We start from the raw sequence: 27,592 nt of genomic DNA on the forward strand, positions 1-27,592 counted from the left end.
CGAGGAGGGGAGGGAATCCAGACAAGCGACACTCGGACCAACTAGGGGAGACGCTCACAGCCATCCCCCTGCCCCTGACACTCCTTTTTTAAACATTGAAAAAGAACATCCCTGACGGAGGCGGAGACTAGTATTAAAACCTAATTTCACTCTTTATTGAGTGGAGGGAGAGCGATGAGAAAACTGGCAACAATTTTTCGCCACTACCACCTCGACAGCCGGGCTTTCCTGAGAAGCTGGGACGGGAGCAGTCGCTTTGCTGGCTGCATCTGAGACGGGAGGATCTCTGGGTGGCGTCCCACTGCAGGAAGCTCAGGGCCCACAGGGCCACAGCACAAATCTCTGAGACGTCTCTCTTAGCCACCACCCTGTCTTATTGGACAAAACAATTGCCACATCCCTTGCATCTACCTGGCTGCCACGCTCCTGGCTCCAGGTCCTTCATCATTCCCACCGCTGGGCAGTTGGCCTGCAGATGCCACAGCTGAAGACTCAACCAACCGCCCATCAAAAATATTTTTTTAAAAATCGCACCTGAACTGAACACGTACAGACTTTTTTTCTTGTTGTTTCCCCTAAATACAGCACAGCAAATAACAACTATTTATGTGATATACACCTGTACCGGGTATTATTAGTAATCTAGAAATGAACACAAAGGGATGTGCACAGCTTACAAGCAAATGCTGCACCACTTACGTGGGACCTGAGCCTCCCAGGAGGTTGGGCCTGGAACTAATCCCAGGGATACTGAGATGAGGTACCCAGGCTGGGACCCAGCACCTGCTGCGCCTGGGCTGGACACCCAGGAGCCACTCTGGCAGACCCATCACCCTGGGAAATGGGTTGCAGCAGGCCATAGAAGGGCTAAGAAGAGGGGTCTCAGCAGCCCTTCAATGGTGGCAAGGTGGTCAAAAGGTTGTGATTGACAGCTGTCAGCCATAACCCTCAGAGTGCATGGCCCTGGCTGCAGAGAGCTGCCTGACTCACCCCGCCTGGGACAGCCCAGATAAAACCACTGCGCCAATGGGGCACCAGCCCAGTTCCCTTGCCCCAGCCCAGGACAACCCTGCAGGACCACCCCAGCCTCGGGCTTCCAGAAGGGAAAGGCTGAGACTTCAGCTCTCCCTCCCCGCCTTTCCTCCGCCCACTGAGGTCCTGCTGGGAACGCCCTGCCTGCATCTCCATCTCAGAGGGGCCTTCCCAGAGACCCCAACCTGCAAAGCCCTCGCCTCCATCTTTCCCCTTCTCCCTTAGGAATCCCCAACCTCAGAGGCCCTGGGGTGGGGCAAGAGTCCCTCCCCAGCAGGGGGTTAAGGCAAGAGCAGGGATTCACCACCCACGGACCTGAGGTTCACCTCCCACCTCCACACAGGCGAGATGCCAATGAGCGGGGAAGCCTGGGAAACCAGACACCTTTAATCAGGAACCCAGGAGAAGGTGGCCCGTGGCTCCTCCTCCCAGAGAGGCTTGGCAAACCCGACCTTCCTCCAAAGCCCAGCCAGCCGAGCGGTCCAGGAAGGATGCTGACGCGGAGACCACTGTCTGCGTGATTCTTACAGCACGTTCCGAATGCTTCTCAGTAACAAGGTCACGTTCAACCTTGGGGTTCCCATCCCCACCAGGAGCCCTGGGAGATCCAACCCCTGGCATCGCCTGCCAGGTCTGCCCCTAGGACTGCCCTGCAGTTCCTTGGGCCACTAGTCAACACTCTCTGTCTGGAGTCTCTCGGGTGTGGTGACCAGCTTAGACGGTGGATTCCTCCTCCCTTGAGGTCCCCTCTGTGGGCTGCTGGGAACCAGAATGAGTTGTGGCCACAAGGGCTGCAGAGAGTCTCTGAGGCCTGAGGGAGGTGGTGGAGGTCTCTGAGGGGCCAGGGGACATTGTGGAAGGTGCTGAAGCTTCAGTCAAGAGGGTGGCAGGCAGAGGCCACCTGGACGCTGTCTGGGCCCCGGAGGCTGAGAAGGAGCGCTCGGGAGTAACAGGAGGTGGCCGACGAGCCCCTGAAGAGGCTGGAGGTAGAGTGGAGGGTTCTGAAGGGGTGGAAGGCCCTGGGGAGGGCCCAGGGGACGGGGAGGCTCTGGGCTCCCCTGGCCTCAGAGCGGGTGAGGGCGAGGCCTGGGCTTTTGAGGGACCTGTGGGAGAAGTCTGCACGTTGGACAAGTTCATTCTTTGGAGGAGCTGGAAGAGGTGGAGCGCTGGCCTTGGAGGGGCTGCCGGTGGGGGCGCCAGGCAGGAGCTGCAGTTGATGGGCACCTGGGTGTCTCCGCGGGGACTCCGAGCGGCTTTGCCCAATACCACGTCGCCATGAGGGGTGAGCCCCTGCGTTTCTCCCAGAGGAAAAATGGAATCTAGAGAGAAGAGGGAGAAACAGACTGTACAAGGGTTTCCCTGGTGGCTGAGGAGGCTCCAGTCACATGGGGACAGACACCCATGCTCTGTCCTCCAGGGGGACTCAGTCCACCTGGGGAGGACCAGGCAGCCTCTGCCACCAGGGACACAAATAGAGGGAGGCAGTTCATCCAAGTGGCTCTGCCAGGATTTGCAGTGTGACTTTGCACATACCTTCCCTGGGCCTCCATTTTCTGATCTGCAAAGTGGCACAATAACAAGGACTTAAACCTGATGAAAGGGTGCAGAGGAGTCTCGGCCTAACCCTCATGTAAACTATAGACTTGGGTAGTAATGCCGCGACCACGTGGGTTCACGGATGACAACAAATGTACCACTCTGGTGTGAGACGTTGACATCAGGAAGTGGGGGTGGGAGATTACAGAGCCGGGGGTCTGAGGGAACTCTGTATTTCCCGCTCCATTTTGCTATATATGTGTATATAGCTCAGCATGTGCAAGAAAAGCCCTGGGTTTGATCCCCAGCACTGAAAAGAGAAATTTTTTTTAAGTCTTGACCAGGAGGCTGGTACACCACAATGGCTTAGCACATGGGAGAAAGATAGGGAAGGAAGCGGCTAAACAAAAAGAAAACAGAGGATGAAAGGCAGGAGGAGAACCCTGAAGAAAGGTGTGATGGGAAGATGGACGCCCTCCAGCACGTTTAAGAATCATCCCAAGGGTGGTTAACAGCTCTGTGAACAGCTGGAAACCACCTGAAATGTGTGAACTTTGTGGTCTCTGAATCATATCTCAAAGAAATCTGCTGAATTATTTTTAAATGATGGAAAGGAAGCAATTCCTATTCTGCTTCAATCAGAAGCTATTTCCCTTCAAGGTGCTCTGGACCCTGCAGCGGAGGCTACATGTAGTTCCAGGCCAAGGGGCAGGCTGTGTCCATCGTCTCCTGGGGCCTCAGTTTCCCCATGTAGAGTCCAGAGAGCAGAGAGCAGAGGAGCCCAGGGTAAGGAAAGAGAGAGAGCCCTGGGCTTGAGTCCAACACCACCAACTGAGCTTCAGTCTCCCATCTGCAAAATGGAGATCACAAGTGCAGCCGTGCCAGAACGTTCCACAAGCCATCAGTTCAATAAGGCAACACGAGCAAGATGCTCAGTATGCTGCCTGGCACGTTCCCTACCAGTGACTCTAGAAAGCCAGGGGAATGACATCTATCTGCCTGCAAAGGAGTGTGTGGTGGTTAAAATGAAGTAAACTCTGTCAACTACCAGCAGTTCCCAACATCGTGGACCCACTGGCTCCGTGGTGTGGCTGGCACCACAGACCGAAGAAGCTGCCCGACCATCAGAAAGCATCCTTCAGAAGGCTACAGGACATCAACAGATATTTTATAAAAAGACATTCAGGCCCACAAGCTCATGAAAAAATCCACTGTTCCTAGAAGTTCAGAAAATGTTAAAAGCAGCCACATTTAAGGTACTTCATGTGGACACAGAAAGTTGGAAAAGTTAAAATTCTGAACGTGGTTGGGGTGTAGCTCAGTGGTGGAGTGCTTGCCCAGCATGAGCAACGCCCTGGTTCCATCCCAGAACCACAGGGGGAAAAAAAGGTCTAAACAGTTTGAGAGAATATGCAGAAATGTCAGCAGGAGGTAGGCAAAGCAACACAAGGGAATACAGTGATCCCCCCATCCAAGGTCGTGTTCTTGCATGTTCAGTTACCAATGGTCAACCACTGTCCCAAAATTTTAAGTGGAAAATTCCAAAAGTAAACCATTTATACACTTGAAATTGTACACCATTCTGAGTAGCATGATGAAATCTCCCTTCGTCTCACTAGGCCTTGCCTGAGATGTGAATCATTCCCTCATCCAGCGTATCCATGCTGTATATGCTACCAGCCTGTTCATCGCTTAGCAACCTCCGTTATCAAATCAACAGTATCACAGAGCTTGCACATAGTACTGTTCACAGTTTCAGGCATCAAAGGGGGTCTTAGAAAGTATCTCCTATGGGCAAGGAGGGACTATCGTATTTTACAATTTTTTTAAATGGTCAGCTGGGAGCAACATCAATACTTGAAAATCATGTACATCATCATCTCCTGTTTATAACTACACAAAAAAAGATCCATATGGACGATCCAGGTGCTGCGGTGCATGCTTGCAGAGCCACCTCTTGGGCAACACAGCAAGATCCTATACATACACTAACAGGGGAAGATGATAGATGAGGCAATAATTTTCAGGAATCAATACCTTATAGTGGCTGAGAAGCATTTACTGAAGGCTCAAATTCTGGCTCTATCACCCACTGTGACCTGGATCAAATCACATCACTTCTCTGTGCCTCAGTTTCTTCACCTGGCAAAGGTGGGGATGCTAATAATATGTATCTCAGGGGGCTGCTACCAAGAGGGGAGGTGGACACTGGAAGAGCCCAACATAGAGTGAGTCCTCATTCACATGCCGGCAACGACTGTCCCACAAACCTGACTCCATTCCCAAGTAATGATTTAAATAAGGAAGAAAAGTCCCAGTTACCTGGGAGGCTGAGGCAGGAAGAAGTGTGAGGCCAACCTGGGCAACCGAGTGAGACCTAAGCTACACGCGCCTGAGCTACACTGAGCACGTAGCCCAGGGGTACAGCATCCCCGGGTTCAATCCCTACTACACCATTTTAAAAAAGGAAGAATAAAAGGAAGAAAGCAGAGGAAGAGACTGAGGAAGGAGACAATGGAGAAGAAAAAAAGAACAGGAAATAAACAAACAAACATGCCCGGTGGCCCCTAATAGTGTGGTATAAGGAATGCTTGGTGAGGCACAGGCCAGCTCCCACTACTGTGTGACCTTGAGCAAGTCACGCTCCCTCTGTGAGCCTGGGTTTCTCAGCCACAGACCTCTCTAAGATCTGTGCTTCTGAGAATGGAGAGGAAGAGGATGATGGCGGACTCCAGGACCCAGAGCCACTTACCTGGGCAGGAGGAGCAGCAGTCCCCCGGGGGCGGGGAAGAGTCGGTGCAGGCCTGCTGGCAAGGGACCTTCTCACAGCTCACCTCGCCCAGCTGTGGGAGCAGAAGTACACCCATGAAGCCGCGCGGTGCGTCCTGCCCACCCAGAGCAGCCCTCGGGAGCCTCCCGCGCCAGCCGTGGGGTCCCACAGCCAGGTCCCTGTCTGGACTTCCATAGAAGGAGATGGCCAGATCCCAGGTCTGGGTAGTCAACCAGGGCTGAAGAGCAAGCGGCTGGTTCGAGGGCTCCCCGTGGCCAGGAGCAGCGAGGCCCGGGCCAGCTCACCTGGCACGTGCAGCGGGTACAGGGCTCATCGTCCAAGGTGAACACCTGGCCGTTCACCACCTTCCTTCCCTCGTAGTTGCAGTCTGCAAGGCAGAGGGGACAGGCCTGTAAGAGCCAGGGCGACCTGGGCGCCTCGGGCACAGGTGGCTCGTCCCACTCAGCCCGCACTCACCACGGCACACCGGGCAGCACTCGCCGTCGGGGTGGAAAGGGTAGGTGCAGGCGATGGGACAGTCCACTGGCGAACAGGCCACCGAGCCCAGCTGCAGGACAAGAAAACACACCAAGCCCTTCACAGAGGGCAGCGGAGGGGACACTCGGGAAGGCGCCATGTGCCCAGCGGAGCAGCCAGCGTGGGGGAGCTGTCCGGGGCGGGGTGCGCCGGGGATGGCCGAGGTGGCAGACACTTGGTTAGAGTCCACTTCCTGCCAGAACGCACACCCCACAAGGGCAAGGCCTGGCTGGTCTACAGGTTCATCTACTGCTAGGCGTCTGTTGAACGGATGCATGAACTTCCCAGGAAAGGGGGTCACCAAGGACCCGGAAGGGTTGGGCTGTGGCTCAGGGCAGAGTGCTGGCCTGGCATGTGCGGCACCCTGGGTTCCACCCCCAGCACCGCAAAGAATTAAAAATTTAAATTAAAAAAAATTAGGGAAGAAAATAGCCAGAAGCAAAGCTCCCTGCAGCATGTGGCTGTGGACGGATGTGGCCGACCAGCGAGGGTCGGTCTCTCAAGCCCCTGTGTGTGTACCTGGCTTCTCGAGCTTTCTGCACACCTTACCCCTTTCCGTGCACCCCAGCTGAGGCTCACCCACACCCAAGATACTCTAGGTGGCTGTAAGCGCTTTCCCCCTCTGTTTTCCAAGTACTAAACTAGACCGTGTGGGTTGACCAGGCAGGATGGCTCGGGGTGTGCACCCATAGGTCCCCAAGTGAGAAGGCCGGGGTTCGGAGCTCTGCATCTTGATTTACTAGTTGTGGAATCATGAGCAAAGGACTTGGTGCCTCTGTTCTCTCTTTAGAAAGAATGAAGTGCTGGTGCCATGAACTCTTGGATTCACTGGGTTCATGCATCTCTCTTTTTTTTTTTTTTTTTGATACCGGGGATTGAAGCCAGGGGCACTCAACCACTGAGCCACATCCCCAGCCCTTTTTATTTTTTATTTTGAGCAAGTCTCTTATTGAGTTGTTTAGGGTCTCGCTAAGTGGCTGAAGCTGGCTTTGAACTTGCGATCCTCCTGACTCAGCCTCCAGAGTCACTGGGATTACAGGCCTGAGTCATGCATCGCTAGGGCTTAGAATAGGGACTGGCGCACAGGGAGGCCTCAAATGCTTGTTTAAAAGACTCTGAAACAGTTTGTGTTCCTGACCACTCCAGCAAGAGTCCCCGGGCCACATTTCATACTTGCAAGGAACCAGCCCCCAGACACTCCCTGGTGGCTCAGAAGCAGAGGACATCGCCCAGCCAGGGCTTAAAATAGTTCCCTGGTCCTGGTTAATGATTCACCCTGGGCAGGCTGGAGGGAGCTGTCTTTCACCAGGCCCCAGGAGTGACCCTTCTTGGAGAGGGCTCTGAGTTTGGCCTCTGCAGTCAGGAGCTGGTGTCGGTGGCTGGGGCACTTCCAGAGCCAGGGGTTGGGGAACGGTGGTCCATACCAGGCAGATGCAGCTCAGACACGGGTCCAGCGCCGACGGGAAGGTCTCGTTGTTGTAGAAGATTCTGCCCATGTAGGTGCAGCCTGCCAGACAGAGCACGTGGTGAGCAGCAGCCAGGGGTGTGGATGTGGTGACCGGGCCCCCAGCCAGGGCAAAGGTCTGAAGCTTATCTGGATAACAACGGTCAGGACATGCGCCTCCCTGTGCGGTGACCTGGGGGTCAGGCCAGTGACAAAACACCCCTGGGGAACTGGTATTGACTTTTGCTGTGCTGGATTTGGCAAGGGGTCACAGGCCTTGGCCTTCAGTGTTGTCACCCCAGATTGTGGGGAAAGGCCAGAGGGCATCAGAAGGAGAGCCTGGGAGACAGGAGGTCCCCGCCCTTCCCCACTCAGCCAAACCCAAACCCCATACCACAGCCTCTGGTTCCTGCACCCCCAAAGCTCAGTCTAAGACTCCACCATGATGAAAGTCATCACGTGACTGGTAAACATGACCGCAGGTGGCAGAACTATAGGAAAAGACTTTGGAAGAACACACTCACCTAGCACACATCTGTTGTGTGTGTGTGTGTGTGTATGTGTGTGTAAACTTAAGGTTCACTGTGGTGATGGGACTTTTCTTCTTTGTACTGAGGATTGAACCCAAGAGTGCTCAACCACTGAGCCACATCCCCAGCCCTTTTTTATATTTAGAGACAGGGACTCACTGAGTTGCTAAGTGCCTTGCTAAATTGCTGAGGCTGGCTTTGAACTAGAAATCCTCCTGCCTCAGCCTCCAGAGCCTCTGGCGTGCACCACCGATCCCGGCTGGAACTTTTTCTTTTTTTTTTCTTTCTCTATTTTCTTAAATTTCTGCAACTGCTAATTTTGAGATTGTGAAAAAGGTAAAAATTACTATTAAGAAAGCCAGCCTCGTTTTTATTTCCTCTCGTGGAATCTCTAATTATTTAGCAGATACAGTTCCTGGGTGGCCCCACCCAGGCCATAAGCCCTGAGTCTCCTTGGTTCTTCCCCCAGCACCCCGAGACTGCACCTGCTTACTTCTAGGAGCCTCAGTGTCCTCATCTGTATAATGGGGTTGCCCCACGGGGCTGCTGGGAGGCTTGCTTGGTGCTCAATGCAGAGGGGCCTGGGCATTGGTTCCCCCTGTGCATCGCTGCCTGGGGGCGGGGGGGGGTCTGGCCAGGAGTTACCTGCAGAACAGTCTGGGCAGCACTGTCCGGGGATGCGGATGGGGTGAGGGCAGGAGTCCACGCAGTCTGTCGTCCGGCAGCTCACCGAGCCATCTGCCTGAAGGAAGGAGCAACTTCACCAAGACCCACCTGGACGCCAGGCCCTGCCTCCCGCCCCAAAGAGGCAACTCTGCACACTGGCCATGGCTTGCCCTGAGGGCTCCAGGATGCAGCTGGGAGGTGGTAGGTCCCCCCAGAGAGGACCACTGCTTAGGCAGAGTGACAGGAGCCTTCCTGAAAGGTTTCGCGTGTCTCGGGAGAGGGGAGGTGAGAGCTGGGACTTCAGTCTCCCCGGCTTCCTGTCCCTCTGCAGTGGCAGCCAGAGGCCGCGCCATCGCCCTCTTCCAAATTCTTCTCTCAGCGTTTCCCTGGATCCCTGGCTCCCCCCAACCCTATCGAGTACCATAAAACCCTATTTTTATAGAAAACCATTCAGCCGGAAATGTCTATTTCAGAAGACAAAAATGCCAGACAAGGTTTCTTTTCCTTTTTCTTTTTCAAGAATCTGAATGTTTATGACCCTTTATTTCACCCTCTTGTAAAAGGAGTGACGAAGGCGTCCTAGGGGAGAGAAGAGGCATGAGACGGACTTTCCTCGCACTCCAGCCAGTGAAGTGCTCCAGCTGCAAGGCCTCAGGCACCTCGGAGGCTGTGCGCAGGACCACCTGGAGGTTAAAAGGCAGATTCTGCCTCCAGGGATGTGGGCAGGGGCTGGGGACTGCATGTCCCGTAGGGGCCGCCAGCGAGCCCCTCCTCGCTGCTGGGGCATGGACCTCAGTTTGAGAAATCAAACTCCCAGGGACCCACAGTTGTTTTAAAGTGGCAAGGAGCCCAGCGTGCAGGTAAACCATGGGCTGAAACAGCCGCATTTCTTGGTAAGTAGCTGAGTTTGTGCTTCTGTCCATCTGACTCTCTAACCTCGCACCTTCTCCTGAACCACTTCTGATTAGGGGAGGGCACGGGATTCGTGGACAGGAACACGACCTGCTTCACAGGGACAGCGGCACGCACGGCCTGGGCTGCCCGGTGCCCGCAGCCAGCCACACCCCGGACCACCCTCTGGGAGGGTTCCTAAGTCTGACCCCAGGGGCAGCAGCTCCCTGAATAAGCGGACTGCACTGTCCCCAGCCGTCTACCCAGGACAGGACCAGCCCTTCTGGGAGGGAGGCTGAGCCTGGCCAGAGGCAGCTCTGCCTCTGGGGGGACGGGGAGCTCTCTGGGCGAGGCGGCGGGACAGCGGGTAAAGCAGCTGAAGGCGAGCAGGTTGTCATTCACCTGGCAGATGCATAACTCACAGGGATCACCAGGTGACCAGATCTGTCCAATCGGAAACTCAACCCCGTTGTCGTCCAGAGAGCAGCCTGGCCGGGGACAGTGAGGGAGGAAGGAGTGGGCAGGACTGCCCTGGGGACCCACAGCACCATCCCACCTCGGAGGACCCCTCACACTCACGGACACACACACACACTCACACAAACCTGCTTCCACACACAAACATACTCAGACATAACACACAGACACACAAACCTACACACATGCTCAACAGACACAACTCCCACACTCACATGAACGCACAGTGACAGGGCTGGGGCTGGGGTTCGGGGCAGAGCGCTTGTCTAGCACACGTGAGGCCCTGGGTTCGATCCTCACCCCACATATAAATAAATGAATGAAATAAAGGCATTCTGTCCATCTACAACTACAAAATACACATTTACTACACACAAATGTACACACTCACAAAGACACTCCAGACACCATACATGACTCAAGCACACTAAAAATAACACAAAGACACACACACACACAGGTACACTTTCACACAGTTATACCCAGACACCAGCACAAATCCACAAACACACACAGTCGCACACTACCCGTCTTGGCAGCAGAAGCCGCACTCCCCCCTGGGCACCCCAGCCCTGCGCTCCCCCCCCCCCAGCCCTGGCTGGGCCTCACCTGTGGTGGGCGTGGGCTCCCGGCAGGTGAAGCAGCACTGCCCAGGACCCAGCCACCGGTCCTCTCGGGGGCAGTCCAGCTCTGGACATGGTGTGAAGGAACACTCCACCTCCCCCTTCTGGAAGAGAGCCCAGGGCACGGCCTTGACGGAGCTCCCTCCTGCACCCCTGGAGGCTGAGGAAGAGGCTGGCGGGTGGCAACTGCCCTCCCGGCTCACGAGGAAGTGCTGAACCCCCGGGGGAGCAGGCAGGGCTGGTAGGGCGCCCCCCAGCCCCAGCTGGGTCTCCACCTCTTGCCCTGCCCCCTGGGACCTTCCCGCAGCCCCCACTGCCCTCCTCTCTGGCCCCCATCTATGCTCCTCTGCAGCCAGAGAGTCAGCAGGCCCCAGTCTGACCAAGTCACTCCACCACAAATCCCAGCTGCAGGTGGCCCTTGGCTCCCCTGCAGAGGAGCCTGGGGGAGCAGCCGGCTGCCTCCTGCCTGTCCTGCCTCCCATCTGGCCTAGAACCAGCCTCCCCCCTCCAGGACCCCAGCCGGCGGCCTGCTCCCCTTCACTCAGTGCTGCTCCACCTCCCCCTCGGCCAGGTGACCCCCTGCCTGGCACGGCCCTCCCTCCGCTCCTGTCCCCTCCAGGTCCCCACTCAGCATCCCTCCCTCCAAGAAGGCTTCCGGTGCTGGTGACCTGGCCACGCCTGCCTAGGCCGGGGGCTCTGCCAGGGCAGTGCTTCAAGGAGCCTGGGGCTGGGGGATTAGTGGCCCTGCTGCCTCGGTCTCCATTTGGGTCCCTCGTGGTGGTTTTCCCCGTCACAGCATCCTGGGTAAACCCCTGGCGGCCCCACCCCCTCCCTGTCACCTCAGCCACCCTACCTGGCAGACACAGGTGGTGCAGTCGTCACCACCCCCACTGAACACTGCCCCGTCTGCGTACCAACGGCCGCGGAAATAGCACCTCACTGCGGGAGAGAGGGAGAAGTGGCCCGAGGCCTTCGGGCTGGGCAGGAAGAGGGGCATGTGGGCAGGGGCCTGGGGTCCCACTTGGCACCACCTGCACCACCGGCCCCCAGCTCCAGGCACAAAAGTCACAACTTAAAAACTGACAGAATCACGCAGTGGCGCAGGCCTGTAAGCACAGCGGCTGGGGGGGCTGAGGCAGGAGGATCATGAGTTCAAAGCCAGCCTCAGCAAAACTGAGGCACTAAGTGACTCAGTGAGACCCTGTGTGTGTCTCTCTCTCTCTCTCTCTCTCTCTCTCCCTCTCTTATTTTATTTTTTATTCTAATTTGTTATACCTGACAGCAGAATGCATTACAATTCACATTACACATATAGAGCACAATTTTTCACATCTCCGGTTGTAGAATGAGATGGACATCATTACCCTAAGTACATGTGTGAAGACGCGAATGGTGTGAATATACTTTGTATACAACCAAAGATACGAGACCCTGTCTCTAAATAAAATACAAAATAGGGCTGGGGATGGGGCTCAGTGGTCGAGTGCCCCCGAATTCAGTCCCCAGTACTCCCTCCACCCCCAAGAAAGGACTAGCTCATTAGGGGGTACACAATCCCTCCACAACTAGCCAAGGAGCAATGCCAAGGGTGGATGCAAACCCCTTCCTGCCTGCCCTGAAGGTGCTTCCTAGGGCAGGGGGCAGGCCTGGCTCTGAGCACAGTCCAGCATCCAAACCACCGAACCACTGGGCATATAATAGGTGCTCAGTAAAAGAGGGCAATTAAAATGCTTTACTCAATCTGAATTTCTAAAGTAGAAGCCACTCTCTCCCCATCTCCTTTCCTCCCCCAACCCAACACACACTCAAAAGACACCCCTCCTTGCACACAGAGAAAAGCACATCTCCAAGAGAGTCACTAACCTGGGACACAAGTACAGCAATCTGACTGTGGGAGGGTCTCACAGGGGCCAGGAGGACACTCGGGGGAGATGCAGGACACGTTTCCAGCCTGAGGCAGTGAAAGAGAGGGGAGGGAAGGAGGATGTGCGGGTTCTGCCACCTCCAGGTCCATCACAGGTCGCTCATGCCTCTCCCACCACACCTTTCTATCACGAGAGCTGCCCAGGGGACGCCACCTGAGAACTTCAAATGTCGCATGGTCACAGAGACTTGCTCCTGTGTTTATTATGGTGGGGCTCAGAAGGCGCCCCTTTCCAAGACATGTGGTTTCTCAAGAAAGGCCAGAAGAGAACGGAGAGCAAAGAGACGCAGACAAACAGCCTCGCAGCAGAAGGTCTGCAGGGAGACCGGGCAGTGGAGCGCACAGGACCCTCCCATAGGGCAGGAGACCTCCCCTCACCTTCCGTGCACCTGAGTCTGGGCCGGAGTGCTCTTACCAGCTCTTCAAAGAACTGAATTTTAGAACAAAATTTTTAAATTTAAAGTTAAAATCAAAAAGCCCTTGGGGGCTGTGGATATGGCTCAAGTGGTAGTGCGCTCACCTGGCATGCGCGGGGCGCTGGGTTTGATCCTCAGCACCACATAAAAATAAAATAAAGATGTTGTGTCCACCGAAAAATAAAGAATAAATATTAAAAAATTCTGGGGCTGGGGATGTGGCTCAAGCGGTAGCGCGCTCGCCTGGCATGCGTGCGGCCCGGGTTCGATCCTCAGCACCACATACCAACAAAGATGTTGTGTCCGCCAAGAACTAAAAAAAAAATAAATATTAAAAAAAAAAATTCTCTCTCTCTCTCTCACTCTCTCTCCTCTCTCACTCTCTCTTTAAAAAAAAAATATTAAAAAATTCTCTGTCTCTCTCTCTTTAAAAAAAAAAAAAGCCCCCAACTTTGGAATGAACCAGACGTGAGTTCCAGTGTCTGCCCCTCCACCGACAGGACTTTGGGCAAAGTACATCACCTCTCTGAGCCTCAGTCTCCCTGTCTGTGAGATGGGTGGAACCTGCTTCCTTCTCGATGTACACGATGTGGTCACCCACTACGCTTGGCCACCGTGTGTTAGGTACACAGGAAGAGCTCAGTGCAGGGTGCTGGCAGCTGTCCAGACACCCCTGACCTTACGCTCCAGTCCCACCATAGATGCCAGTCCACAAGCCGATTTTTTTTTGTGGCAGGGGAGGGTGCCAGGGATTGAACTGAGGGGCACTTGACTCCTGAGCTGCACCCCCAGCCTTATTTTTTGTTTTATTTAGACACAGGGTCTCACTGAGTTGCTTAGGGCCTCAGTAAGTTGCTGAGGCTGGCTTTGAACTCATGATCCTCTTGCCTCAGCCTCCCAAGATGCATGATTACAACCGTGTACCTCATGCTGGGTTAGAACCCACTGTTAAAGACAGTCAGAGGGTGGCAGTGAGGATTGGTGGACAGAGCTGGACTTAGGACTCACTCAGACCTCAGCTCAAATCCTAGCTCTGATATTTCCCAATGCCAAGGGTGGATACATCTGCTACAGTCTTTGCATCTGTAGCAGAGGGATGGTAAAGCTGGCCTCGGGGACCCCAGACAAGGGATCAGATGAAAGACACCCATGCTGCACACAGTGGGTGCTCATGATCAAATACGCACGACAGCACTCTGGCACACAGTAGGCACTTAATAACCATCCTTGCAGGCGTGGAGCGCCTAAAGCAGAGTACACTGGACAAACCCAGCGTGGTCCTGAGCTTTCTCCCTCCCAAACCGAACACCTTTGATTGTGCTGGCAAATATTTTGCCTGGAGAGAACAGGCTCCCTGGAGGGGAAGTTTCCAAGGGAATTTCATCCCGTCCCTTCCGAACAGATGGACCCTGTTCGCCTGGTGGCTCTTTCCTCCCAGCGCCCTGCAGTCTCCGGGCTGGACGCTGCAGGTTCCGACCAAAATCCACAGCCTGGGCACCCTCCTTCCTGGGGCACAAGCTTACCTTGAACATCTGGGCTCTCCCCCTTCCTCTGAAACCCCTAAAGGTTAAGAAAACACCCAGGAGCCTTCTGGGATCTGATGCCGCTTACCAGACAGACACAGACCGTGCAGTTCTCGTTGGGAGGTGAAAACACGTCGCCTTCCGCTCTGACGGCGCCACTGTAAAAGCAGCCTGGGGAAGACAAACAGGAGGGGCTCAAGCCCTCCTCAGACAGGAAATGAGGTCCAGGCCTAATGCACCTGGACCTTCGGTCACTGCCCGGGATGTCTCAGCAGTGGCAGATGCAGGGTCCCTACACTATGGAACAACAGGGGAACCCTGGGGCTCTACCTATTGCCATCTGCAAGGATCAGCTTCTCTGGTGGCTCCGGGAGGGTCCACTCACATCTGGTAAAGCCACAACTGTCTTAAGACTGCAGTGTCTTATCCCCATCAGGGAGGAAAGACAAAGGACAGCCCTGCGCTCACACCTAGCCTACCGGCTCAGTTTACCTGGGTGACCCTGGACACGACGCTTTGCCTCTCCAGAACTCCCAGAACTCTGACACTTTCACCACAGAATGGAAATATCACCCAGTGGGAGACTTGGAAGGATCTGCAAGCTAGGATAAGCTTGCAGATAAGCCCCAGTACTTTACATCCAGGGCTCAGTACCCAGTAAGGACATAGTAAAAGATGTCATTAAGAAAATCAGTAAAATAAGTGAACTTATATTTCCACATCCAACCTTGGCAAGACTTTTTTTTTTTCCCTGTAGTGCTGGGGATTGAATCCAGGGCATGCTGGGCAAGGGCTCTACCACTGAGCCACATCCCCAACCCCCTTGGGAAAACTCTATAACTGCTCAAGGCCCAGCAACCTCAGCATCATATCACCCGGAGATTCAGAGACACGCAGATTCTCAGACCCAACCCAGACCCACCAACTGGGAGACTGTATTTTAATAAGAATCTGGGCAATTTGTGTACAAAGCGGATTTTGAGAAGCTTGGTTGAAGGAGCTTGGGTCTCCATCCCACGAGCCATGGGAAGTAAATAAAAAGTTGCAAGTGGTTGGGGGTGTTCGGTGCTGGGGATGGGACCCAGGGCCTGTGCATGCAAGGCAAGGGCTGGACAGAGCCACTCCCCCAGGCTGTGCAGGAGTTGAAACAGCTGCTCCTCCAGCCAGGGGCAGGAGTTAGGCAGGGGAAGGAGACAGCCGGGTGAGTCTGGAGACTCACTCTGTGAATTAGTGAAGCTCAAGAAGGATGCCCAGAAGACAAACAGGTCCTCTTGAGGGGCACTATGGCAGAGCCAGGCGCTTCTCCAAGTGTGGTCCCCAGAGTGTGACCTGTAATCCCGTCAACTCAAGAGTCAGAGGCAGGAGGATCACAAGTTCAAGGATCAAGTTCATGTATGGCTCCTAGGTGAGAGCAGGGAGAGGGCCTTATTGCCTTGGCAATTGATACCCTGTCTCAGAATAAAAACTTAAAAGGGATTGGGGATGTAGCTCAGTGGTAAAGCACCCCTGGGTTCAATCCATGGTTCTGGGGTAAAAACAACCAAAAAATAAAATAAAATAAAAGTGGTCTCCAGCCCAGCAGCCCCTGGGAGTTTGTTAGACGTGCACATTCTCAGGCCCCCAGATGTGCACATTCCCAGGCCCCCAGATGTGCTAATCAGGGGGCGGGGCAAGGAATCTGCGGTTTACAGGGTCCTCCATATGATTCCAGTGTAAGGGACGACTGCAGAACAGCAGGACCACAGGAGGGCCAGGGGAGGGAAGAGGCAAACTGCGTCCTTCCCGCTCTTACCTGTGCACAAGGGGCAGCACCCCCCGTCTCTGGGGGGAATCGGGTGGGAGCAAGCAGCTTCACATCTCACCTCTCTGCAGGTCACCTGTCCATCCTGGAAGCACAGCAGGGGTTGCAGCCACCACCAGACCCCAGACCTGGCACCAGGACAGCCCAGGGAGCCCTCACACCCACCTCACACCAGCACTGGGAACACCTGGGCTCTGTCCAGTGGCTCCCCGACTCATGCACGGCTCCCAGGTGCCAGCAGGGAGAGGGCCTGGCTGCCAGCCTCGGGCTCCCAGGGCCCCTTGGTGAGGAAGGGGTCCCTACCACCTCCCCCTGGAGGAAGGAGGGAGGCCTGGGGGTCCTCAGCAGGGCGGCACTAGGCCCTGGGGTGGCCATCAGGGTGGACAGCAGCCGGGTAGGAGCAGAAGGGAAGAACGAGGGTGGTGGCGAGGTGGGAGATGGCAGGTGGGTCGTCCTGGTTCCTGCAGGAGGTCCTGGGGCCCCCGGAGGAGGGCTGTGTCCTGGGGACAGGGCCGGCCTTCCCGACTCGGGCAGCAGCAGAGGCATCTTGTTGGGGTGCTGCCGGGGTTGCAGGATGGCAGACGGGGCCTGCACGGCTTTCGGCAGAGCTGGAACAGAGGCGCAGGGGTCTACTGAGGAGGAGTAGGGCAGAGGTGGGGCCCAGGGTCAGGTGGGGCTCCGCTCCACCAGTCACTGTCTCTGGACCTGGTTCCTGATGGGCACAGGGGTCTAACGGTGAGCTGCTGGGGGGCACCCTGACAACCACGTGGGAAGACAGACAGGAAGGTGGCCACGAGCTGGAGGCCACAGGCTGGCGCGGCTCTTTCAGACGCTGCATGACCAGACTGACCAGATCTCCTTCCTTGCTTGCCACGGAGTGGACACAAGTTTCCCTGAGCCTGGGATCCACCCTGGGACTAACGGCCCCCCAGCTCCTATGTCCTGATGGGCCAGTGTGTCCCCTGCTACCCCACCCAGCTAGGGCTTCCCTGGCGCTGGGGATGGAGCCCTGGAGCCTGGTATCCTCCAGCCTCACAGTGTGTGAGGAGGCAGGAGAGAGAAGGCAGAGGCCGGGGGGGAGGAGGGAAGGGCCGGGAAGGGCCGGTCAGCGACCATGGGTAGGTGTGCTGGGTAGACGAGTGGGTGGCTCTGAAGGGGGGGCAGAACAGCCGCGCCCACCACCTACACGACTGCGGGTACACGTGTTCCCAGGTGCCCAAGCATGGCAGAGCCCTAGGATGCCACTGTCCAAAGCAGTTGTCCTGGGGCTCAGGTTACTGGGCTCTGACGTCACACCTTTCTCTACCACCATGGGTTTCTTTCCTCTTAACCATAAGGAAACATGAAGATGGAGTGGAAGGTAACACAAGGAGGAGGGTGGACACTGGAAATAATGGACAAGACGAACTGAACAAAGAGGGCCTAAGGACCTGGGGACCTGGGGACAGGACTGGTGACCTGGGGACCTGGGGACGGGCCTGGGGACCTGGGGACAGGCCTGGGGACCTAGGGATAGGACCTGAGGATCTGGGGACAGAGCCTGCGGATCTGGGGACGGGGTCTGGCGCTGGGCAGCTAGGCCTGTGGCTAAGAGCTGGACTCGGCACTCACCTTCACAAGACACACGGTCGGCTCGAAGCCTAAAACCAGGGTGGCAGGAGCACAGGAAGCTGCCCACAGTGTTGTGGCACGAGTGGTGACAGACTCTCCTCTCCTGCGGCCTCCGGCACTCGTTCACATCTGCAGAAGACCCCGGCCGCTAGTCTGGCTGGGATCCCTCCTTGCCATCCCTTAGTCAAGAGGCTGGGGGAGTTTTCCTGCCAGCTTCTTGCCGGGTCCTCCCTGCTCCAAGGTGCAGGATATGACTCCGGCGGCTAAAAACGGGGCCAAATCCAGCACTAGTCACCTCGGAGGTTTGTGCATGCAGCAGTCATCTAATGGGTGCATCCACAACTCATCCCCAGCACCTCGCAGCCATGATCAGGGTGGACAGTAGGAACAAGACCTGCTGGGCATCTCACTCCACACCTTCTACTGCCCACTTTTTCTTTCTGAGAAAGGACTTCAAGACTCACTGTGCTGCTCCAAGTGGACTTCAGGACCAACACCTAACTCCGCGGGGACAGAGTCTCTTTGAAGCCCAGGGGACCCCCACCTTCAACCCATGAGCCAAGCTCAAGCCAATCTCTTTCCGGAAATTTCCACTAATAAGCTGAGAAAACAGGGGTCTCCTTCTGTATCAGAGGAATCAGGTATAAACATGCTTTATTTACCCCGGGGAACAAAGAAGGCCAAGAAAAGGGGTGAGCAGGGAATCCTTGGTGTATCTGGGAGAGATCGGGGTGGAAGAGAAACCTAGTGGGATGACAGGGGCCGGTGGCCAGGAGAGGTCAGTGGCCAGGAGAGGCCGCCACAGGGTCTCCGTGCAGAGCAGTGCTGACCCCGGACAGAATAGAGGTGCAAACCCTTGGGGTTCCAGGAGACCCAGAGGCCTAAATTTTGACCTTCCAGGTCCAGGCGCTGACCCTGTCCATCTTGCTGATGGGCAGCCTAAGTGTGCAGACCACAGGGTCCTGACCTTACCTATGCATGAGTGCCGGTTGCCATGGAGATGGAAGCCAGTGCGGCAGGAACACTTGTAGCTGCCGATGCTGTTCCTACACCTCTGCTGACAGGGGGTGCCCAGGCATTCGTCGGTGTCTGTGAGGGGGAGCACAGGCTGGCATCCACCTCCCCATGGAGCTTTAGAAAGGGGCGGCCCCCACCCCACTCAGGGCGGCAGGGGACGTCCTTAACCCCCATGTCCAGTCTAACAGTCCCTAGACTCCCTTACCCTCACCCAGCCCTGACCACCTGCATCTCCCAGCTGGAGAACAGACAGCCTCTAATGCATCTCCCGGCCTCTACCTGTGCTCCTTCCCAGCCTCCTCACAGGACCCCCAGGATGTTCTTGCCTAAGGGCACTTCTCCTCCTTCCTGCTCAAACCCCTCTGGGATTCCCATGTGCAGCCCACCACAGAGGTGCTCACAAGGCCTTTAAAGACAGTCCTGTGGTACACACCTATAATCCCAGCACTTGGGAGGCTGAGGCAGGAGGACCGTGAGTTCAAAGCCAGCCTCAGCAATTTACTGGGAACCTGAGTGACTCAGTGAGACCCTGCTCAAAATAAAAAATAAAAAGGGCTGGGGATGGGGCTCAGTGGGTAAGTGCCCCCGGGGTTCAATCCCTGATACAAAAAAAAAAAAAAAAAAAAAAGCCGGCTCTGGTCTACACCGACTACCCAGCATCCTCCCCAGCCCTTACCATCACTCTAGGTTAATTAAGTCCTTGCCGTCTTCCAAACACAACCCACTTTTGCAGATTCCTCCACCTCCACTTTTCTATCTGCCCTGGATGCCTTTCCCTTATCTGGCTAGAAAACTCTTACATCTGCTAACTCAGTTTCTGAGCACCTCCTTGGCACAAGCTTCCCTGGGCTCGTGTGTGGAACTGTTCACCAACACGAGTTGGTGAGCTCTGGGACGCTTGCCCTGCAGAGGACCAGGCCGCAGGTAAACGGAACAAGGCAGGCCTGTTTACCCAAAGGTGGAAGATCTTTAAGACCAACTGTTCAGGAAAAAGAAAACAGTGGAAGAAGACCGGGTTCAAATCCCAGTTCTAATGGGATCTTGGGCAAGTTGGTTGATTTCTTTAAGCCATGGAGATAAACGGTGTCACCATCATGGAATAATTTCAGGGATGAAATGAGAAAATACAGGGAAAGCACAGAGCCAGGGACCGGGACAAGACAGTTGGGCAGGGCACTCAGCCTGATGACGGGTGCTCTGATTGAGTTGTGCCCCCTGAGATTGCTTGCTGTGATGGTGTCTGGGTGCCATCTTTGGGAGACAGTTAGGTTAGATGAGGCATGAGGGTGGGATATCGTGAGTGGATTAGTGTCTTCAGAAGTGACACCAGGCTGCCTCTCCCCTCCTCCTTTGCCATCCTGTGAGGACATGGCAGGACTGTCATCTGTAAGCCAGGAAGAGACTCCTCACCAGGAATCACATCCACTAGTACCTTGAACTTAGACTTGCAGCCCCCCGGAACTGGGAGACGAAAGCCCTGGTGTTGGACCCCCAGGCTGCAATCTTTTGTTACGCAGCGGGAGCTGACTGCGGTGGAACGCCAGGGGTAGTCTATGGTGAGAGCGGAGGGTAGCCATGGAGGGAGGGCCTGGATTGGCACCTATGACTTTTATTGTTTTTCAGATTGTGAAAGTTTATGTATGCTTTATGAAAATTTTACATGCAGAGAAAATAACAACACAGAGTCAAGGGGGTGTTTCGTCTCCTCTGCTTGGTGTGAGACTGTCTCCTTAAATAACCTGTGTCAGTGAGTCACCTGAAAAGGAGGAGCACTTATTGTAAAAGATCTTATCCAGCTCAGGTAGGAGGGGAAGTCTCTTTCCTGGGCTCTCACAGTCCTTAGGCTTCATCCCTACCTTGTTCTTCCCCAAACTGCCATACAGGGTGGGGTTTGGGGCCCTACAGCCTGGGTGTCCCCAGAGCACCAAGGCAAGAAGAACCAATGCATGCAACAGGCTGGTGACTCCATGACAACGCTCCACCCTGGCCCCTGCACCTGCTCCCACCCAGCCCTCCCAGCCCTCTTTCATCTGGGGGCCTCCACCCAGTGAGTCTGCTCCCCTGCTCACCCCTGCACCCTGCAACAGCAGAGCCAGGGCCTAAGGGCCCCGCTGGGCTTCAAACCCCGACTCCACCTTTACTAAGAGCCTTGGTTTCCCCGTCTGTAAAGGGGGATGGTACAGCATGCCACTCAGGGGACTGTGGCACGGAGAAGGTCTCGTGCAGGGCTCATCTAGAGCCCCCACCTCTCCTCTGTCCACTCACCCTGGCAGCTGTGACGGTCTGCGGCCAGCTGCATGCCCGGCCCGCACTCGCACACGAACCCACCCTCGGTGTTCACGCAGTGGCCCTCGCAAGAGGAGCTGAGGCATTCATCGATATCTGGGGAGAGAAGATGCTTGCACAGCTCACTCTGAGCGTGGCCGTGACTCAGGGAAAACTGACCCCAGGCGGAACACGTGCCCACACTGGGCCTGCCCTTGGCAGCACGGAAGCCGGTCATCCTGCAGGAAGAAAGAGCAGGACCAGGAAAGACATCAGGCTATGAGAGAGGCCGAGGGGCTGGGCCCCGCCTGACCACGCAGATCGGATGACCTCAGGACGGCTAGGATAGAACAGTTTCCGGTGGCCCCAACTGTGGAGCAACCCCTCAGGCTTCCCCAAAGAGCAGGGGCCAGTGGACAGCAAGGCTGGTTGAATTATCCAGTGTCACTGCCTTAAATATTCACGGAGCACCAACGAGGGGGCCCAGGGACCAGGAGCATCAGGAGGAGACAGGGATAGAAACGCCACAGCGCAGTGGGGCTCTCGGAGTCTGCACTGGGCCCCGCGGGGCTGAAGCTCAGTTTCCTATCAAGGCAGTGGGAGACAGGGCTAGGGTGAGACCAGGCTGTGCAGCCCAGAGGGGTCCTGCCCAGGAGGTGAGGGGAGCTGGGAGACGGGACTCCGCAGATCCTGCTGCGGGCATCCCCCGCTCAGCACCAACCGGGGCTTCCAAGGATCTACAGGACCAGCTCAGCCCACTTCAGTTTGCCCTTGAGTCTCCCCACCACCTGGCCCTCATGCTCAAAGGACACCTCCACGCTCTTTCCCCCTGCTGGGCCTCTGTCTGGCACCTAAGTGCTCTTGGGGGAGGCAGGCCCTCTGAGGCCACGCCCACCGCCTCCAAGGAGCCCACCCGACTAACCCCATCCCAGGGAACCTCATGGCTGTGGCCGGCACTACCCTGTCCTGTGCTTGCTTTGACATTGTGTGTGCCCAGTGTGCCTCTGCCGTGAGGAGCACGAGTGGAAAGCAGTCCCCAAGAAAGTCACGCTAGCAAGATGGGTGGCTCTGCGGCTTCTCCTTTCTGGAGGATGCGGTACAAGCAGCCTGGAGATCCAGACCCTTGACAAGACCCTTTCAGCCAAGAGTCCTCCTGGGAAACAGTCAGACAAGCTGGCGGGAAGCCTCTTCACTGCAGCATTATTTTTTATTATTATTATTATTATTATTATTATTACAGACTACCTGGGAGAGGGGAGGTGGCCAGCCAGGAACCGATAGCAACTACAGCGCCACGATGGCAGCCCTTAAGAATAGGTCAAGCCTGGCGGTCGATCCCAGCAGCTCCAGAGGCGGAGACAGAAGGATCTCAAGTTCAAAGCCAGCCTCCACAACTTAGTGACAGCACTAAGCAAGACCCTGTCTCAAAATACAAAAGAGCTGAGGGTGTGGCTCAGTGGTTAAGTGCCCTTGGGTTCAATCTGCAGTACCAAAAAAAAAAGAAAGAATTATGTCAAAAGGAATATTTGGGGGGCTGGGACTGTGGCTCAGCGGTAGATCGCTCGCCTAGCACGGGCAGGACCCGGGTTCGATCCTCAGACCACATAAAAATAAAGGCATTGTGTTGTATCCATCTACACCTAAAAAAAAAATATTAAAAAAAAGGATTATTTGGGGATTTCCATACTATGAAGCTAAGTGGGAAAATTAGTGAACAAAATCTACAGCTGAGATATGATCCAACTTTATAAAACATACACAAATGCATGCTTTACACATACACATATAACACACACACCCAGGGAAGAGGGCAGAAAAAATACTGCATTTTAATAGCAAGCATCTCTGGGTGGGGCACCCCGGGGATGTCTATTTTTATCTTTTTACCCTTATTTTCCAAATGTTTGCAAATAAACTATCATTTACTTTCTACTCACAGAGGGAAATAGTATTTTTACAAAGTTAAAACTAAAAAAAAAAAAAAAAAGTTTTTGTAGCCCTGGAAAGATAGGCAAGAAACCGGTTCCTCTTAAAAATCACAAGCAAATTCTAGTTTTACAAAAGAATAGTTATTGAGTTTTGCTTTGTCCATCTTTCAGATGTCACTTTCCCAAGGAGCCGTCCCTGCTCACCTGACCCTCAGCCTAGGCGCCAGGGTGGCCCCAGCATGCTGCACTTCCCCAGTTACTGTCCCCATTATATTGAGCTGACCTTGTCCTTGTCCCCTTTCCCCATCTTTGGAAGCCCCATAACAGCAGTGACCAACTGATTGTCCTCTGACCCTGGCCCAAGCTCAGTTCCTGCCCTTAAGAGGTGCTCAGTCAATATTTGTGATCTAACAAGAGTGACAGCCTCTTCCTTCGCAGGCCGTCCTGGCTCGGCCTCCAGCTCTCTGGAGTCCATCTCAGCAGGATGGGCGGACACATAATCTCCCTCCCCTCCCCCACGGCCCCAGGCCTCTCACCTGTACACCTGATGCCAACAGCTGTCTCTGTCATGGAGAAACCTAAGGGGCACACTCGGGCCACCTCCTGACAGCCACCATGGTTACAGGTAAGGTCACAGCCATACTCCCCGCAGGGGCCATGGGCTTCTGAAACAGGCATGATACCAAACTGGTGAGCACCTGCCAACAGCACAGGCTCCAGGTGGCCGTCCCAGCCCCCCTCCCACCGAGGCTCCTCCAGAATCCTGTTGGAAGGGTGTTCCAATCCAGCTCTGCTATTCCCTAGCCTTGTGGCCCAGGTTAAGACGGAACGTTCTCCTTAACGTGGGCATAAAAATGCTCCCTAGGGGCTGGGGACATAGCTCAGTTGGTAGAGTGCTTGCCTCGCATGCACAAGGCCCTGGGTTCAATCCCCAGCACCACTCCCCCCCACCACCACCAAAAAAAAAAAATGCTCCCTAATAGCAGGGGTTGAAAATAACAAGCTAGCACCCAAAGTCTGGCGCGTGACCTCAGTAAGTCCCTAAGCACTTAAGCTAAGTCCCCAAGCTAATTCAGGTGTTCCTGTCATCTATTGACCGTCCTGTCCTGTTACCTGGGCAAGTGGCCCCTTGCTCTCCGTCCTGGCAGGAACACACATTGGGAGCGATGCAGACTCCACTCCCGCAGCCGAAGGAGCAGAGAGCTGAGAGGAGAAATGCAGGTAAGGAGTTGGGGTCCCCCGTCTGCCCTTCAGACCAGGGACTGAGAGCCCTGGCAATGCACCCTGCTCACGTGTACTGAGAGGGCTCAGGGCACATGGATGGCCACTTACGCAAAGTGCAGTGCCCACTGCCCATGGAGGGTGCCCAGCCAGGGCAGCAGCCACTCCCAAAGCTAGAGAGGCAGATGTGGGGGCCCAACCGGCGTCTGCAAGAGAGGAGAGAGCATTTTCCACATTCTGTCCGGGAAGACACTGGTCAACTGCAAAGCCTCCCAGACAGTCTGTGAGTCAATTAACAAACAGTCCTCCAGAACCCCCTGGGGAAAACAATGGGAAATTTTCAAAGAAAAATGTCAATCTCTCCTGGAGGCAGGACAAAGACAAAAAGTGTGAGAGAACAGATACCAGCTTCCTATGGATGTCTTCCCCATGAACATGAATAGTGGCCTGGAGAGGGAACTCTGAGCTGAGGACACACGCTGAGGCTCCCAATATGGCTGCCTCAGGACGTTTGCACTTGCAGGTCCCTCTGTTGAGAAGGTTCTTCCTCAGACGCATACCCTGCTCACTCTCACCCTTTTCACAGGTCTCTGCTCATCATCTCACAGAGACCTTCCTTGCTTTATTCTTCTCCATAATACTTCCTGAGACACTATTTGTTAACTTGATGATTGCTCATTGTCTGTCTTCCCTACGGCTCCCTGAGAACAAGGGCTTCTTTTTAGTTGTTCATGCCAGCACCACTAGCCATGCAAAGCACATAGTAAGTATTCAATAAACGGCTGCTGAGGGAAAAGTTGGAAGTCGGGAGGGCACCCCGGGGCACCAGAGAGCTACCCAAAGTTCCCCGAAAGAGGCTCTGCTCCATCAGGGACACTGAGCTGGGAGTGAAGAACCCAGTGTCCAAAAAGGACAGAAGTCCAGACAGGCCTTCAACTGGGTGTTGGCTGCTGGTCAAGGCATGGTTGTAAAGCCACGAACATGCCACTGTCCCCACCTACAAGGAACGTTGGATCGTCAAGGAGCCAGGTAATGAGAATACAGAGTGACAGTGCCTTAGTGGGCTGGACAATGAAGCCCTGAGGAGGGCCACCGGAGGGGTCCTGAAGTGCATGCAGCATAGCAGCTCAGGTGAGAGGGGACACAGACTGGTGACTGGCACTGACTGTTCCCTAGATGGGCTGCACAGGGGCCATACATCCAGCCCAGGTCTCTGCCCACGTTCAGAAGCTGGGGGGCTGTCATTCTGCCAGGCGGGCATTTTTAGAGCACCCACCATTGCTTATTCCTACACCAGCCTCTGGGGACATGGGACAAGACAGATGTGCCCTCTCCTTGGAGAGAATCGTCTATGACAACTGTGGTGTATTCTGGAAAGGGAAGCTCAGGCGGATCGTGGAAGTACAGAAATCTGTGGGAAACTGGCCCTGGAGCCCAGGGAGCCTTTTCCGTGTCTCCGGAGTCATGGGGAGGGGGTGCTTGTCTCACCCATCCCCTCGCTGGAGCCACACTGGCAGCAGCCTGGGAGGAGGGGCTGGCAAGGGGCCGGCAGTTCCAAGCTCCTCCAACAGCTAACCAGATGAGCCTCTGGGGGCTCTGAAAAGGACAGGCGGTGCCCCCAAAGCAGCAGATGGCAGGGTTCGGGGGAGGTTGGTGGCATTGCACCCTCAGGCAGGAAAGAGTGTAGCGCCACTAGTGCGTCCCAAGGAGTCTCCCATGGCTGGTGGTAACCAGAAGACAGGTGGCAGGAGCCTGTGTGCCACCGCACAGCCTGCACCATCTGAGCAGGAACTGGTGGGGGCTGCGGAACACACGTGCGAGATGCAAGCCTAGCGGGGCAGTCCCCGCCGGGAGCCCCCCAGGACCTGGCCGCCGGCCAGGCCGCCCGCTGACACCATGTTCCCTCACTCCAAGCATTAAGCACACAGGCTCACCGCCTGCGACCGCTGGGGAGGGGGCAGCGGCGGGGAGGGAGCAGCGGCGGGGGCAGCGGCGGAGGCAGCGAAGGGCCCCACCCCCTCGCACACACCGGCGGAAACCAAAGCGTAACCCAGAGAGACGCCGGTGGCTCCAAGGTCCACTGAGCGCGCCGAGTCAGGACACAAGGAAAGCCCCCAAGCCCAGAGCGGCGGGCGCAGCACGGGAACCAGGTACTGCCAGGGCGGATCGTTCTGGAGCAAACTCCAGCCAGTCCAGAGCTCAGCGCACATCCCGGGGTCCCTTCGTCAGGGATTCGCACCCCCAAGGCGCCCTCGGGCTCAACCAGAGTCTGGGTCGCCGTCTCCCCCAGGTCAGTCCCAGCCAGAGGTGCACGACAGGCACTGACTAGAGGCACAAGTTGCTGTCTTTTTCCGGAGCCCAGGGGGTGCGCCCGCGCGGACAGAGCCCCGGAGGATGCCCGATTCCCCCCCCCCCGCCCCACCCCCTGCCCGCAGCTGGGGGGCATCCCTCGGCGCCTCGGCGCTCCACGCCTGTTGCGCTCCCCTGAGCTGCTGTGGCGGGTCGCGGGTCGCAGGGCTCTTACCTCTCCGGCGCGAAGTGCCCGGGCGGCTTCCTCCCCGTGTAGCCTCGGGCCGGGGTCTCCGGCAACAGGAGTGCGGCGCAGGCGGCCCGGAGGAGCAGTCCGGCCCACATGACCAGAGGCTGCGGGTCTCCCCGGCTCCGCTCAGCTCGGGCGCTGCGCGCGGGGGAGGGGGCTGCGGGCCCTCGCCCCTCCTCCTGGCAAGGAGGGGAGCGAACCAGCAATCCCCGAGCTGGCACGCGGAGTGGAGCAGGGGGGCTGGGGACGCCGGGAGGAGGGGCCCGGGGGCAACGGCGAAAGGTTGGGAAGTTTCCCGCACCACCGAACGGAACACAAAAGGCAGCTCCACAGGCCAGCCGGTGCCTCTCCCAGCGGAGCGGAGCCGGGGCGGGGGCAAAGATCAGGGACCCCTGGGGGCGGAGTTCAGCCCTAGGCCAACACCCCCAGCCTGGGTTTGGGAGTCGGCTTTCTGCGAAGGGCTGCGGGCGTCAGACCGAGGCCCTGGTCCGAAAGAAACTTCGGGAACAGGGCTAGCAGCGGGACACTGCGTGCCCTGGGGCATTGCCCGTCTCGGAGGAACCCTAGACGCCTCTACTGTCAGGAAGGGAGAATCGTGGAGATCCGAACTCAGGACGCTGCGTCGTCGCGCCCTCCGCAGTTCTAGGCTTGCCCTCAGACTCCCAGCAGGTCTGCACCCGGGCCCTTGCGTTCGTGGACTGGTGGGTCCGCCAGCTCCCTGGCCAAGTCTTGAACTTACAGGCTATTTGAGCACCTCGGGGTCAGATGGCCAGGCTCCCGGGGGTGAGGCGGGCGGGGAGCCAGGAAAGCAGACCTGGAAGGCTCTCTTTAGCCTCCTTTT

At 56.1% G+C, this 27,592-nt stretch overlaps 2 protein-coding genes across 3 annotated transcripts in view; one reads left to right on the forward strand and one right to left on the reverse strand.

Annotated features, from left to right (window-relative positions):
- CD5 (CD5 molecule) overlaps nt 1–27,592 on the forward strand; it is a 244,353-nt gene that overhangs the window by 102,123 nt on the left and 114,638 nt on the right. The gene's annotated exons all lie outside the window — the stretch shown is intronic.
- Nucleotides 1,412–27,582, reverse strand: VWCE (von Willebrand factor C and EGF domains). 2 transcript variants are annotated; one of them, XM_081281695.1, is made up of 20 exons: nt 26,737–27,582; nt 24,324–24,418; nt 24,105–24,194; nt 23,528–23,656; nt 21,064–21,180; nt 18,754–18,870; nt 17,782–17,910; nt 16,336–16,778; nt 16,162–16,255; nt 14,458–14,540; nt 12,370–12,457; nt 11,360–11,445; nt 10,493–10,610; nt 9,809–9,894; nt 8,495–8,591; nt 7,300–7,382; nt 5,816–5,906; nt 5,644–5,726; nt 5,321–5,411; nt 1,412–2,351 (listed from the first exon to the last, which is right to left on the reverse strand). In XM_081281695.1, the coding sequence occupies exons 1-20, from the start codon at nt 26,844–26,846 to the stop codon at nt 1,747–1,749; spliced, it is 2,835 nt and encodes a 944-aa protein (XP_081137821.1). In that variant the 5' UTR covers nt 26,847–27,582; the 3' UTR covers nt 1,412–1,746. The 2 variants fall into 2 exon arrangements, with proteins under 2 accessions (XP_081137821.1, XP_081137820.1); XM_081281694.1 differs by having other exon boundaries at nt 16,336–16,802.

This window comes from Spermophilus citellus (genome assembly GCF_964194105.1).
Source record: "Spermophilus citellus genome assembly, chromosome: 2".
Classification (NCBI taxonomy): Eukaryota; Metazoa; Chordata; class Mammalia; order Rodentia; family Sciuridae; genus Spermophilus; species Spermophilus citellus.